Genomic DNA, 15880 nt, shown 5'->3' on the forward strand with positions numbered 1-15880 from the left:
CGGCCCGAGGGGGGAGAGCTTTTCTGCTCTCCCATCTTCACCTTGACCTTCTGCGGACTGGGCTAGCAGTAGGTGACAACTCCTCCTTTGTTGGCAGGGGAGGTGGAGGTGGAGGGGGAGGAGGAGGGGACATGGAGGAGGACAGTAGGGAGGACAGGGAGCAGGGGGAGCAGAAGGAGTCTGCAGGACTGTGCACAGGCAGCCGAGGGAGGGAGGCTGTGAGGGCCGTGACGGGCTGGGTGGTGAGGTGGAGCTGGGGTCCGTCTGCACGCTGGTGCTGAGACACAGGGGTGGCCCTGCGCCTGCACACACACCGAGGGCACCCGCTCCTCCCTCTCACACACACTACTCATCTCCATGCTCCTGCCGTGCCCTTTTCTTCTGTGACGCGCAGTCGGGGATGAGCATCATCACCTGACCTGGGTTCCGCTGGGAGGAGACACAGCGAGACGGAAGACGAACAGTTAGATGGTTGAAAAGAAAAATGTTGACATATGTCGCGACTTCCTTCCTTTGTTTCCATCAAGCCAATTAGATGCCCTAAACAGACAGTTCTAACACGTTATCTTTCGTTTATTTGTTTTGCTGAGAGTTGTGATGACTTGTTTGGCTCCCAATCACGTGTTGATGTTGTGCGATCAAAATAAAATAAAAAACGTTCCAAACACATTCAAGCAAGAAAATAGTCAAACAAATCAAAACAAAACTCAAATAAAATAATAAACATCTTAGATCGTCTTTATTTCTTTACGTTGTGTAGGATAATATAACTTAATGGTTAAAACTGTGTCTCAACCACGTCTTTCGCACAGGTTGCCCATCTCTTAAGAGACTGGCGCCATGGGAAATGTAGTCTTTTATACTTCCTTGACTACAGAGGTCACGATTAGGTGACAATATTTGGCCTTTTAAAAAATAAAAAATAAAAGACTGGCTCTAACAACACATTTACTTTTATAGGAGGGCACATACCTGCTTGAAAGTGCGTAGTCTGTCCAGAGTTCTCTGCCTCTCCTGACTAACTCTGCTATTCTTCCTCTCCTCGTCTTCCTCGTCTTCATCTTTCAACTGAAAAAGTAGAAGTGTCGGGAGGAGAGAGTTGACAACAAACTGTGCAGTGATATAATATCAGCCATTATTATAATAGAGCATCTACCTGTAAGACCTGATGGGAGTCCTTGTGGAGGGCTAGATGTTTCTGCTGTCTGTGTTTCTGAGTGTGATTTGATACACAGATCTCCTGTAGAAAGATGGAGAAAAACAAACATAACACACTCATCCATACAGAATACATCATACTACAACCAATTACAATTCATTTTATTTTAATAAATAGGATTTGGGTAAAGAAAAAAAACACAACAGGACACTTTTTCAAGAATAACTATAAAGTCCAATCAAATGGAATACACACTCCATTCTAGACATTGAATAGTATGCAGCAGAAGTATGTATAATCAAGGATACACCTCAGTCATGAAAACAAGTGTGACTGTAGTGTTTACACACCTTTTTGTTCCTCAGATAGGAGCGCTTGGCAGTGATGCGCCCCCTTCTTGCCTCCAGCTGTCGAGCGCTGACCTGAAGTCTGCGCAGCTCTTCCCTCTCGGCAGGATCATCCTGCTTTATATCATCTGTACTTACTTTAAAGGTGTCATAGTACACCACCTCCTCCTGACCGCTCTGACACACACACACACACCACACACACACACACACACACCACACACACACACACAACACCACACACACACACACCACACACACACACCAACTTCATGTTTTTGAAAGACACTTCATAGAGTATTTATTCAGACTGTCATGTAGCAGGTTCATGCACAGCCAACAGTACAGAACAGTCTGTAAAAGTGCGTTGTAAGGAATATTTGACATACTAAAAATACTCATTTAAATATCTTCTGGACTCTAAGATGAGAAAAAGTATATTTTTTACTCACAGTAATTTTATATTTGAGGTAACTTAGTGGCCTCTGTGTCAGCCAACATAAACCTTGCCAAGAAAACAATGTATGAGAGTGTTTTAACTTTTTCACCTTTCAGTCTGGAACTGTAGGATTTTGTCGATGGCAAGCAATATATTTGGCAAGCCCCAAAAGCCCTTGACAGAACTTTTTATGGAAGAATGAGGAAGAAAGAGAGGAGTATCGTGGTAAGTAGTTTGTATCCTCTTCCTCTTCTGCGGGAGGTAGTAGACTAAACCAAACATTTCAAATAACTTTACTCCACTAGATCATCAACAAAACATGATATTTTTTTGTTTTGTAGTACAACCTGTCCGTGTGTTTAACTGTCTGTTTTCTATGCTGTTGTTTCTTGTGTTTGATGTGCCAAAATACCAGAAATCTGCCTGTGAATGCTGTCTAGTTGCGCGATGAGAAGCAGCTCTTCACACTGTAATATCTCCGCCTGGATGTCGTACAGTTGCAGCTGCCGCTCATAGTACTGTGTCTCCATGTGGTCTAAGAGGGCCATGGCGTTCTCACTGCTACACAGACTCTGCATCTGAGGGGACAAGATACAAAAACGTAGACAAAATAAATCTGCGTATCTCTATTCTCTGTGCATATGTGTTTTTTGTATGGTGTTGTTTGAGTGTCCTTCCACACCTCCTCTCGTAGTGTGTGCTTCCTCTGCTCCAGACAGATCTCCCGGGCTCTCTGGAGCTGCAGAGTTTCCTTTGCCACAGAGTAGCGGAGTCTCTCCATGCGCTCCACCGCAGCCGTCCAAGAGGATTTACCAAACTTGCGCTGGTCCACCTTCATACGCTCATACACCCCTGTCCACAAAAAACAAACAGGGCAATGACACCTCAACATGTCCAGAGGTGGAAGAAGTACTCAGATCCTGTACTTAAGTAAAAGTAGAAGTACCAGAGTGTAGGAATACTCTGTCACAAGTAAAAGTCATGCATTTAAAATGTTACTCAAGTAAAAGTACAAAAGTTTTAGCATCAAAATCTACTTTAAGTACCAAAAGTAAAATATTTACCTCTGAATTGTACTGGAGTAGAAGTACAAAGTAACATAACATGGAAATACTCAAGTAAAGTACAATGACCTCAAAATTGTACTTAAGTACAGTACTTAAGTGAATGTGATGACTAAGTTATTACAATAATGTAAAGGGAGACATCTATTGGCCACATGTGCACATTACAACCTCTTTGATTCCAGTTTGTACTTGAAGCCACTCACTTATGTCGAGTTTGATCTAATAAGTGTCAGATAATAAATGGACCAATCAGCAGTGGAGGAAAAACGTGGCTAAGTAGGGGCCCGTTGTGGAGTAACCCCGCACAGACACACTGCTGTCAGAGCGCTGTGATCGATAGCTTGTTCTTGTTTCTTCCTGTCCTGTCAAACCATGGCTGTCTGTGCTGCCTCATTAAAACCAAATCACATTAGCCCTGGTGTTCAGAGCCACACACAGGTCAATAGCAGACCCTGTGGTGTGGTGGTGTGTGTGTGTGTGTGTGTGTGTGTGTGTGTGTGTGGTGTGTGTGTGTGTGTGTGTGTGTGTGTGTGTGTGTGTGTGTGTGTGTGTGTGGTGTGTGTGTGTGTGTGTGTGTGTGTGTGTGTGTGTGTGTGTGTGTGTGTGTGTGTGTGTGTTTTGTCATTTGTCTGCTGCTTTTTGACTTGACAGTGACAGTGATGGTAGACTGTACCTTTCTGGGCTTTGGCAGTGATCTCAAAGTATTTTATAGTAAACTCCTGTATGTTGAGGACGGCCTCTTGAGCTTTTTTCTGCCAGTCAAAGTCCTCCTTTTTTAGAGCTTCAATCCGCCTCGGCCCCAGGTAGTCATTCTCCAAGGAAATCTGTCGAGGGAGAATTAACACATTTTTGTCAGCAAGGCTCAGAACTACGAGAGAGATGTTAACGGTGAATAATATATTCTGAAGAAACATATGATACAACGTTTTATACAAACAGAGGACAAGTGGCATTACTTGAGTTCCAGAGGTGGTGGGAACCCCAAATGTCATACATCAATGCCATAAAGGGGCAACAGTAAAGTTGGTCAACTAAAAGGAGGACATGTTTGTGATAATTAAGAGACAGTTGGTTGTGATTTACATGAAAGCACAGGGAACCTACCCTACACATATTGTAGTGCAAGAGTGTCTGTCTTAAATGGCGGCATGCTGTGAGGATTAAAGAGGCCCTGTTGTGCTTTTTTCTGGTTTTCCCTTTCCTGTAATGTGTTATAAAGGTTTGTGTGCATGTAAATGGTCTGCAATGGCTAAAATCCAAAAGTTCATGACAGAGGGAGTTTCTCTCCCAATCTCTAAGCGGTTGACCAATCACAACAGAGCCGGCCAGCTAACCAATCAGAGCAGACAGGACTCTGGTTTCAGACAGAGGGTGAACAGAGGTGCTGAAAATAAAGAGCCTTTTGAACATTAAAGCATGTAAACATGTCACAGTAGAGGCACACAATACACATATGAACCTGAAGAGGAGAATAATAGGGCCCCTTTAATATAGGTACAAAATGTGCAGTCCTTCTCGATGGCTTCACCAGAGAAAGCTAGCCTGGAGAGGGAGCCAAACTCCCACACATGCCAGCAATGACAATACGCAGTGTTTGTACCATGTGATTCACAAACACACATGCACCTGTGCAAACACAATTATTTAATAAAAGGCTATTTCAACTGCTCAAAACAGCATAATCACCATTTAGATGGAACCTTTTAATTAATAGTGCAGACAATTGAACACCGTGAAAATCAAAACCCATAATATTCCAGCAGTATACACACATACCCATTTGTAGAAATACAAAATAATTGTAGTATGATACTGCTAAGTCTCCCTACGCAGACAACTCCCTTGTTTCCTAGAGGAAACACAGAATTTTCTGTGTAGCATTGGGTGAGCAGCAAAGGTTACAGAGCTGCATCTCAGTCTGGCCGTACTGATCTACACTACTCAGCAGTGCACCAGTATCATCTAACACTGCAATATCCTGCTGTCTGGTTGCCAGTGCTCACTCTTTTGATTTGTTCCTGCATTGCCCTACATAGTGTAATTTAATACCTGTTGGCTTCACATTGTATGATTATATTACTGTGTATCTTAGTGAGATATAGTTGACCTGAAAACCTGCCATCTGAAACATACTAGTCACACATTTATCAACGATGTAGATTTACTGTATGGCCTTGTTTTGCCCTTCTGAATGCAGAATATTAGAGGACACATTGAGACTCGTGTATATGTGTAGGATTCATGACTAATCAATAGGATAACAAATATTTGTTCTTTGTATTTTAAAGTGTATTATCAATATTTAAAGCTATGTTATAACAATTGTGTCCTTTCTTTGTATTCAGTGACCACAATGACTGTTTTCCAACTCATACAATACTGTAATCTTGTTTCTCTTAGTATTTCCTCTTTCCCCATATCATCCTTTTTCACTTAAACTATTCATTAGATTTGTGTATTTTTGATGTGACATATCGCTGTAAAGTGAGAAAAAAAACTACATTACACCGCTCCCTCTTACAGTTCAATAGAACAATTTGTAGCTCAGAGTATTTCAAAAACAGAAACAGTGAAAAATGATGCCAAATGAATACAAACATTTAAAAAAGGACCAGCACAACCACAGGAATTCAGATGAAGAGCCACAGAGAGCCATGCTGTGCTGGACCTACAGACACTGCAGGCTATAAATAGACCCGGTTGTATCAGTTCATTCAAGAATCGCCCTCTCCCCCCAACAATATGTGTTTGTACAAGGTGCCATGGTGTAATGGTTAGCACTCTGGACTCTGAATCCAGCGATCCGAGTTCAAATCTCGGTGGGACCTGAGTTTTTCTGGTACTCTCTCAGGGGTCCACTGTAATGTAGCTATAACTAGAACTGCACTAACAATAACGACGGAAAGGAAAATAGCTCGACACAACAAACTGGGCTATGAAGACAGGATTTGGTCTGAACTTTGACCTAATAAGTATGTTGTGGTTCAGAGGTAAAGGTTATCCTGACTTCTCTATAACATACTATAAACTACATGTACAGGTGTGCAGGTTTATCTTTGCAGCTTTCTGAACTGTGAAGTGAGTCTAGAGATATGACAATATCACACCGATCCTTCACTTTCTCACACTGGCTACCTCAATCGGTAACACTTGGTAAGGGTACATGAATCAATCATGAAGTCATGCATGACTTAATGCAGGAACAATACCTTCATTAATGCATCGACTCAGGTATCTCATCATCATGACTTCTGAGTTATTAATGATTGTTCATGTCTTCTTCATACAGATCTGCAGTTAAAGTGACAGGCCAAACCATTGACCAGTCACAGCAATTCCAAGTGTTGTAATCATGATTAACGAAGCATTATTGTGTCATTACTTCATCATGTTTGTGCCCCTTCAAATAAAGTGGTGACCTGTTCCGTCGTTTACACTGATAATAACATATGATTAATGGCCCTATGTGAAATCACCGTTATTAACCATTTGGTGCTCATGCAATCAACCATCTTGTGATCCCTCAAATAAAGTCAGCCCTTATGTCCTATTTAGGCAATCATGTATTTTGTCAATATTACAAATGCAAATTAGATCTAATTTGGGACTTAATTTCAATATTATCAATTATTTAGTTAGGACTTTTTTGTATGTATCATAAAGTATTATCTTAAGGCTCACAAACCATTTAAGATAACTCGTTCATAATATTAACAAACTTTAATTTATAATCCAAAAGCCAACAAGATCACATTTTCACATATCATGTCACATAAGAAAGCAATAAAAAATGTCGGCAAAGACACAAGATACATGGCAATAGTAAATCATACCATGTTTATATTGTTGAATTATTTGTGATTTTAACTTAACTACAACAGATAAAATGCACTGAAATTACTTATAGATCATCAGGGATTTATCTTTCAGAAAAAACTTCCTGACTCATATGTGATGATAACAGATGTGAGGCACGAAACAGGGGCTATCTTGAAACGTCCCATCTTCTTCATATCTGAAGTCAGTGAGCTCTTGGTGGTTCAATCAGGGAAACATGACCCGAATGTCCTTCAGTCAAACGACCGAGAGGTCCTTTCTTATGCCTGTTTCCAAGCCCAGTAAGTCCATTCTATAACTGCAAGATGTTCTTTCAAAGTTTCTCAGTTCGGTTTCCCCTAAGACGCCAAATTATTGATTTGTAGTTAATCATGATTACAACACTTTCAACATTTCAAGAGAATAAATGCAAGCCCTGGAGAGCCCTTGTCGGAGCTATTTATCCAACCTTTTATTGCCTTATTCACCCTTCCTCACCCTGAGATCCTCAAAGCGTCTCTCATGGTCGTTCCAAGGTCCAGGTGCAAACACAAAGGAGACAGAGCCTTTGCTGTCAGGGCAGAGGAGTGCTTTTTAGAATTGCTTTTATGTGATTGTTTCACCATTTAATTACTTAAGATTTGTTTTACTTTCTATGTTTTTAAAAAGGGATTTATTTTTGTTAATGTCATTCTTTAAATGTGTAGAATGTGTTCTGTCTTTATGTAAGCCACCTTGCAACTTTGTTTGAAAGATGCTAGATGAAAAAAACGTTGATTAATATTCATTCATGTATTTATTTAGACTCTTAAATCTACTAACTCCACAGAACAGAGCAGATGTCTTAAGCAATGCAAAATGGGAAATAAAGGCACTATAAGGAATTGAATAGTCTATTTGGAATAAAATTGGCTTCCAAATTAAATAGTTTTGATTTATTTAACGATAGCAACTAGTAGTATTTGATTACCAACACATGTTTCACATAGTCCAACAGTTCAGAGTGTTATTCTTGTAGGCTCTTTCAAAAATTATCCCCTTCAAATAATTAAAAAGTTATCACAAATAATTCAAATATTAACTGGCGTAATTTGGACTTAATTAGCTTTAGTAATTGCACTTATCTTTATCAAATCTAGTTTTTTCAGCCCATCTCCACTCTATCTTTTCATCTCTGCTGCATGGCTGCGGATCCCAGTGTATCGGAGTCACCATGAACCCGCAGTAAACCTACAGGACCGCACACAACATGACTTATTCATGTCTCTGTGAGACTGCAGGCAATTTGAGATCCATGGCGCTCCAGCTCACAATATGTCACTCAACGCCCAACAGCCACATCAAGTGTTTCAGAAACTGTGGAGAAGGACATCACTGACAGGAAGGTGTCAATAGATGTATATTTTTGCTTTTGTATTGGTGAATGTTCTATAGTAATGTGATACTGCAGTAATTTACTGATGTGAGTCATTGAGCTAAATATAAATAGGCCACCAGCACTAAAATAATAATTTCCACCATGTATCCATTCACCAGCCTCCATCTTCTCTTTGGAATAAGATAAGTGTTCAACACACACACACACACACACACACACACACACACACACACACACACACACACACACACACACACACACACACACACACACACACACACACACACCTCTATTTTATGAGCCATGATCATTTCCTGTGACTTTCCATTGTGTTTTATGACCGTTCCACGTGCACATCTGCATTGATTAGTTTGATTAGTTAAGCATAGTAGCCAACATTTGTAGATCATTAATGTGTGTGTGTGTATGTGTATGTGTGTACGTGTGTACGTGTGTGTGTGTGTGTGTGTGTGTGTGTGTGTGTGTGTGTGTGTGGTGTGTGTGTGTGTGTGTGTGTGTGATGTGTGTGTGTGTGTGTGTGTGGTGTGTGTGTGTGTGTGTGTGTTGTGTGTGTGTGTGTGTGTGTGTGTGTGTGTGTGTGTGTGTGTGTGTGTGTATGTGTGTAAAAGCCAACAGAAGTTGTTGCAAATTGCTGGGTCAACATATTTGGGCCCAAGTTCTGTATTAACCTGGATTTAATAAGACAATTTCCACTAACAAGTATGAAAGACATCTTACAATCTTCTGCACACATGTATATACTGTACATTCAAACTGCAGACTTTAACTTTTTACCTTGATCTGCTGTCTGCGTAGCATTGCCAGTTCCCTCATGTCTCTGAAGGGCTGCAGCAGGTACTGGTACAGCTGGGTGGAGGCCTCCAGCAGTCCTCCATATGCCTCGTCTTCCTCCTCATAAACCTTCAACAGCTCCACCATACTGTCAATGGTCTTGTGCTTGTCCAGCAGCTGCATCACAAAGACACACAGGATGATATTGTCATCAACACACAAACAACTTTCAGAATATTAAAACAGTTAAACATATATAGCTCCTTTTAAAATCTCGGCAAGGCCTTGTTAATGAGGCATTTGCAGTATCCATATTAAAAGTTGTAAACTGGTTTCAAAAGAAGACAAAACCCACGAAAATTCCTAATATTAATACAGTGGAAAGCAAGTTTATTGAAAAATGGTCAAACACACATTTAACATACTATAGATGGCTGCAATGTTGATGTAACATGTGTGTATACCGTAATTGTTTGTTATCTGTTGTAATTATCTGTGTAGTGTAATGCATGTCAGAAAGTCTGTGAACCCATTACATGTATACAGAAGCCAGGAGAACATACTTAAAAACATCTTTAAGGGGCACTCAACAATGAATCTCTGAGGATACTTGGTGTAACTATAAATAATAGGAGCTTTGCCCAGACTATGGCAGAGCAGGCAGAGGCCTTCCCTGCTGCTGCTGCTGCTGCTGCTGGGAATAAGATCAATACACACACATTTTTGGCAGACTGAGCAATCCTACAGGCTACCAGCAAGCACTGAAATACCCATTAACTCAGCCCTCAAATGGAGTGAAAGGATCAATAAACCAGTCAGTCAGTGTGTGTGTGTGTGTGTGTGTGTGTGTGTGTGTGTGTGTGTGTGTGTGTGTGTGTGTGTGTGTGTGTGTGTGTGTGTGTGTGTGTGGCACCTAGCATTACTATACTTGTGGGGACCTACATCTGTTTACACAGTCACGTGTGGGGACTCGCCTCCCTTATGGGGACAAATTGGAGGTCGCCATGAGGGGAATCATTAATTTTAGGGTGAAGATTTGGTTAGGTTTAGGATTAGGGTTATGGTAAGGGTAAGGTTAAGGGTTAGGGATGTGTTGGTTATGGTTAAGGTTTAGGATAAGTCTCCAGGAAATGCATGCAAGTCAATGTAATGTCCCCTGAAGTGGTGTTGGTGTGTGTGTGTGTGTGTGTGTTGTGTGTGTGTGTGGTGTGTATAAGTGTGTGGTGTGGTGTGTGTGTCGTGTGTGTGTGGTGTGTGTGTGTGTTGTGTGTGTGTGTGTGTGGTGTGTGTGTGGTGTGTGTGTGTGTGGTGTGTGTGGTGGTGTGTGTGGTGTGATCATCCCACACAACATTCTGTGAACTTCTGTACAGGTCACCCTTGAAAAAGAGATCTTTTGATCTCAAGGGGATTCACCTGGTTAAATAAAGGCTACAACAAAACAAACAGAGCTCTTCCTCTATTTTCAGGTTGAATACACCTTTAGTCAACTATATATCACATACAGCGGAACAGGCATTTATTTAATTAGTCAGAGTGGTGCAGTTTGGGATGGTTTGTGTGAGCATTTTGTGAAACTGATTGGCTCTGCTGTATTTGACTTATACTTGCTCAGGAAGGGCAGTAAGCCAAACGTTTCCTGTGTCTGCTTTTCTGTATGCTTTACTTGGTGTGTGTGTGTGTGTGTGTGTGTGTGTGTGTGTGTGTGTGTGTGTGTGTGTGTGTGTGGTGTGTGGTGTGTGTGTGTGTGGTGTGTGTGTGTGTGTGTGTGTGTGTTGTGTGTGTGTGGTGTGTGTTGTTGTGTGTGTGTGTGATGTGTGTGTGTGTGTGTGTGTGTGTGTGTGTTGTGTGTGTGTTGGGACTGACTGGGTGGAATGACATGTGTGACTGCTGTTCTCATAGTCTCACTGCATAAAGAGGAAACGCCTTGGCCTTCTGGTCAAACACAGCATTATACATAGATCTTGACTAATATAGACTCTTCTTACTTTTGCAAAGATAGTAAATGTTGGGAAAATACTGAATGTACTCTTCTAATATCAGAGTAGCACACGATAACAAAGGCCCTACGTAGCTGTGTACGTAACAGGAATTATGGGTGATATTTTTCTAACAGTAAACATATTAACAGTATAAAATGTAAAATATACTTTACTTCAAATTTTTTTGGACAAATAGAGTAATATTTAGATTTTGTTCAATCACAATAATTTAAACCAAATAAGTGCTGATTTAGGTATAAATAATAATTATAAAATGTTATATATCTTACCATTGACACTGCAATCTGATTCATCTTTAAAGTTCACCATCTTAATAACAATTATAATCACAAGGAAATATGTGTGTATTAGGGAATTGGTTCAACTGTAATGGCATATCCATCTTGGTCAGTATTGAAATGTATTTAAAATATATATATTATGTAAATACAGGTAACAGTGGAATTTGACGCACTAATGGACCCGGAGTAACACTGTGATGTTATTAAAATGTCTCTTCCATTAACGCTCTTTCTCAACCGTCTCTCAGAGGGACTTGCACTCTCTCCAGCTCTATGAGTCAAGGCTGCAGTTAATATAACCCCATTGATTAGGCAAGCAACAAAGTGAGAGCCAGTGGACTATCAATAACATGTCTGTTTATATTAAGAGCAGTTAATCAATCACTAGCTGCTGCTGATGTGTAAAAGGAGCCGACCAGGAGTGTCTGGTTTATCTCCACTCTGCCAAGTCATAGACACAAAGCAGAACTGAGTCTATCGTGTAAAATATTGGCGCTGGTCTTTGGTTATGTGTTATACATACAGAATGGTTTCATGGAAATGTCTGTTAGTGTTTATATTATAACTTCTTTTAATATTCTAACATCTTTTTGGAAAATATTTTTTTTAAGACAGGTTGACTTTATATTCAATAACACAGATCATCAAAAATATCAATCATTGTCTTTTTTTCAAATCCATACACATGTCTGGCTGGTTTAAAAACCACGTTATCCAATACTATTGTGTGTATTTTTCTTTATTTCCTGCTACAAGGTGTGATATTAACAGTATAAGAATGACACAAAAAGGAATGGGATTCATGAATTCTGATATTAAAGCAAGAGCCTCTGCATCATTAAAAATGGCACCATAGGATGTTAGTACAGTCTTTAAATATATAAGTAACCAAGAAAGGCCCACTAAAAACAGCGATCCTCATGGTAAAGTCTGATCACCCAGACCTTTTGGGTGCAATGTGTTGGTCTTGGGTTGTACCATGGAGAAAATGAGATATATGCTTGATCAGAAGTGTTTTTCAAGCAGTATTCTTTGGTGGTTAAATAGATGGCAGACTAACTGGTTTGGTTTAGGAAAATGCATGTTTGGGTTAAAACGCCCCACCTCTGTCTGAGCATTCACAAACCATGACTTTTCTCATTACATCAACAGGGTCATTCTTAAGAAGTGCTTGAAATGTGTTTATGTGTGTGTTCACTTGACCGTCTCAGCTGTGTAAACAGAAGACAGCAGCTTTTCTGAGTGTATAATATTCCACACAGGACTTTTTTACAAGTCCTCTTTTAACTCAAGGTAATAAAATGATAATACCTCAGCTGTCTCGCCGCTGTGCTATTAGGGAAGGCCTGTTTATTTTTGTCACACCTCAATGCTTTTGAATGTTAGATCGTGGTAAGCCTTGTTTCAGACTGTGACCTCTTTTTCTTCCAGACATTAATTATTTTCTTTAAATGTTCTGACCATTTTCTGGTTATTGTACTTTACTTACTAGCAACACTAAAATAAGACTATAGATAGATAGATAGATAGATAGATAGATAGATAGATAGATAGATAGATAGATAGATAGATAGATAGATAGATAGATAGATAGATAGATAGATAGATAGATAGATCGAATAGATAGATAGATAGATAGATAGATAGATATAATATAGATGATAGAGATAGATAGATAGATAGATAGATAGATAGATAGATAGATAGATAGATAGATAGATAGATTCAACTTATTGTCATTACACAGTACAGGTACCATGTAACGAAACGGTTTCTCTGCATTTGACCCATCCTAGTGTTAGGAGCACCTGGGTCAAATTCAACCATGCAGCATAAAAAGTAATTCACCTTTAACAGCTTGACAAAACACTCTAATCAATGCATCAACAATTATGATCAAAACATGTTATTATTCTTAATGGGCCAATCTGCTTAATTAGTACTTTTGGTAATTTAAGTATATTTTGATGGTAATACTGTTGTAACTTTACTTGAGTATAATTTTTGATTGCAGGACTTTTACTTATAATAGTACTTGCTTTTTCTTAAGTATAAGATGTGATCTTCTTCCGAGTGGCAGACAAAAACCACCCTGAAATAAATTGAAACTTTGACTTTAATTAGATGCATTATGTCAACAGATTTCCCATAACTGTATGAGGTTAATTGAAAGCAATACTATTCGGTAATATTAGGTTCAACATATTGCTTTTTGAACTAACCTCATACAGTCATGTGAAATCTGTTGACATGATACATTTAATTAAAGTTAACGTTTCAGTTGGTTTCAGTGTTCAGTCTATGTTTTGAAAGCTAATTAAGTCATGGACATAAAACTCCTCACCTCTTGCAGATGTTTTGTTGCCCGGTTGAGTGCCTCTTCGTACCCAGACTGCCTCAGCTCGCTCAGGCTCTCGTAGTACTCATCTGGGTCGTCTTTTTCCGTGAACAGAACCTGCGACAGGATCTTCCATCCACAGATATCGAGTGAGTGGCTCAGGTACCTCTGCAAACTGTAGCAAAGCTTATCCGTTTCTGTCTCGGGTACTTCCGCCATGCCGAACAGCACTGTCCACATCCCGGCTGGTTCCTCCGGAAACACCGGGAGGCAAGGCTCCAGGTCCGAGTTCACCGAGCACAGCTGCTGGTGGACCGACCGCAGGTCCTGGAAGGAGAAAAGCCCGGCCCAGCTGCGGTCCTCCCGGCTCAGACTGTCCAGCTCCTCCAGATCCAAGAGGTCCAGAGAGGGGGACAGCTGGTCCTCTCTGAGAGGTTTTAACACCTCAGTGTCACGACTGACTGAAGGGATTTTGACAGGACTCATTGCTGGTGCCATGACGGATTTGGTTTTAGGGCTGCAGACTCCTTTGCTTGGACTCCTGTAGACTTTATCTCTGGTGGGACTTTCGGGCCATTTTGTTTTGTCTCCATCCTGGCCAGTGGCCTTCGGCCAGTGGGTCCCTACCAAAGCTTCTCCTCTGCACCGTCCTGTTGTGACACGTAATGGCAAATTTGTCCTCCACTTCATTCCATGCAACAATAAAAACAAATTTGTGCTTTTCCTTATCATCAAAGGCGTTCGGGGCGGACAGCTACCCAGCCCGACTCGAAATTATCCTCCATTGTGAAGGACATGTTTGCAAAGTGAGGGCACAAAAACAACAACAATGCTGGATCCAGCTAAACCTGCGTCGGTAGGCCTACTGTGGATGCAACTTAGTATAACGCCGTTTTTTACGTTGTTAAAATCACCAAAAAGTGTTTGTCTTCCGAGGATATTTTTTTGCCTGGAGGGCTATCCTCCTTTGCACAACAAGCAGATGAATTTGGAGCAGTGCGGTGTCACTTCCCATCTCTGGCCCACCTGGCTTCAAACTCAGATATCTGACTTCCTATTTCATCCTCCTGCAACCCGATAGTTGTATCCTATGCTTTGCGAGCATATTAGCCTCGAGTGTGACACATAACATGCGACAGTGTTTACAACGTCAGCTGTGCCCCATTATTCTCCACACCTCGGCTCCAGACCTCCTTTCTCATCACAAAGTATGCTACCAGCCGGATCCAAAAACAGCATCGATTCGTTTACATACAACAGACGGAGTCGATGAATAACTGTGACAAGGCACTGTCTCTTCAAAAAGCTTAGCATCGTCTCCAAACTCATAACATCACATCTCCATCGTTCGCCAAACAAGACCACATACGCAAAAATAATAACGTTGGCTTCAAGTGCCTGCAAAAAAATATCGGAATTTCCACGTAGCTTGCAAGAAACAGCAATCAAAGTTTAGTGCGACAGTTTTATACATTTCTAATAGCCTTCACCTTTTTTCTTGCTATACACCGGTTTAGAAAACGGTATCATCACTGGCTAAACAAAAAGTTAGCTACAATTAAGCTGCATGTAGTTTTGCGAAACACTGCAAAGAGCAGATAGAGGTTATTTAAGTCCGAGGAACATTTAAAGGCAACATTAGTGTCTCAGCTTGAGTAGGGCAGAACATGACATAGATAACAAATAAATAAATGCATAAATACAGAATAAATACAGAAATACAAAAATACAAGAATGGAAAGAATGGGAACAAAATGGAAATAAAAAAATGTATGTGGAAATAAATACAAGAATAAATAAACATAAAAAATAAATGAATACAGGAATACATCAATAAATACAGGAATAAATAAATACAAGAAAAACATTAAATAATAATATAGACATTAATAAATATTTGTATTAATGTATATAATAAATATATGTATTAATGTCTGTTTCACATAATGTTGTTTTGCTTGGTAGCCTTGTATTCTGTGGATACAGCAACATTTTATAACAAATGTACTTTCAATTGTTCTGAAAGTTTCAACAAATGCACGTGTCTTTAACAATATCTTTGGGTTGCTATAATATTTTATTTCACTTCCTCTGACCCGTCCCACTTTTATTTGGAAGCTTTGTCTCAAGTTGTACACAGTGCAAGGAGAAACACAGTGACTCTTCTCTCTTCTATACATATTTTAAAAGCTTACAGCACCGGAAATCTGTGTATTCATGTTCTGTATAAACTGTAAAGCCCCCTGAGTCAAAAGTGCAATTT

General features: G+C 40.1%; 1 protein-coding gene and 1 non-coding gene across 2 annotated transcripts; one reads left to right on the forward strand and one right to left on the reverse strand.

The window, feature by feature from the left end:
- Positions 1 to 20: 20 nt before the first annotated feature.
- On the reverse strand, positions 21 to 15207 carry LOC117536699 (junction-mediating and -regulatory protein-like). Its single transcript, XM_034201671.1, is given in 14 exon segments — positions 21 to 249; positions 252 to 303; positions 306 to 405; positions 407 to 429; positions 973 to 1068; positions 1157 to 1240; positions 1510 to 1674; positions 2350 to 2523; positions 2628 to 2797; positions 3686 to 3836; positions 9002 to 9175; positions 13624 to 14223; positions 14225 to 14362; positions 14364 to 15207. Coding segments are annotated over 14 exon segments (2190 nt in total). The 5' UTR covers positions 14415 to 15207; the 3' UTR covers positions 21 to 37.
- Positions 5769 to 5840, forward strand: trnaq-cug. Its single transcript has one exon. It is a non-coding gene; the product is annotated as a tRNA-Gln (tRNA).
- Positions 15208 to 15880: the final 673 nt, after the last annotated feature.

Source organism: Gymnodraco acuticeps, unplaced genomic scaffold, assembly GCF_902827175.1.
Source record: "Gymnodraco acuticeps unplaced genomic scaffold, fGymAcu1.1, whole genome shotgun sequence".
In the NCBI taxonomy this organism is placed as follows: domain Eukaryota; kingdom Metazoa; phylum Chordata; class Actinopteri; order Perciformes; family Bathydraconidae; genus Gymnodraco; species Gymnodraco acuticeps.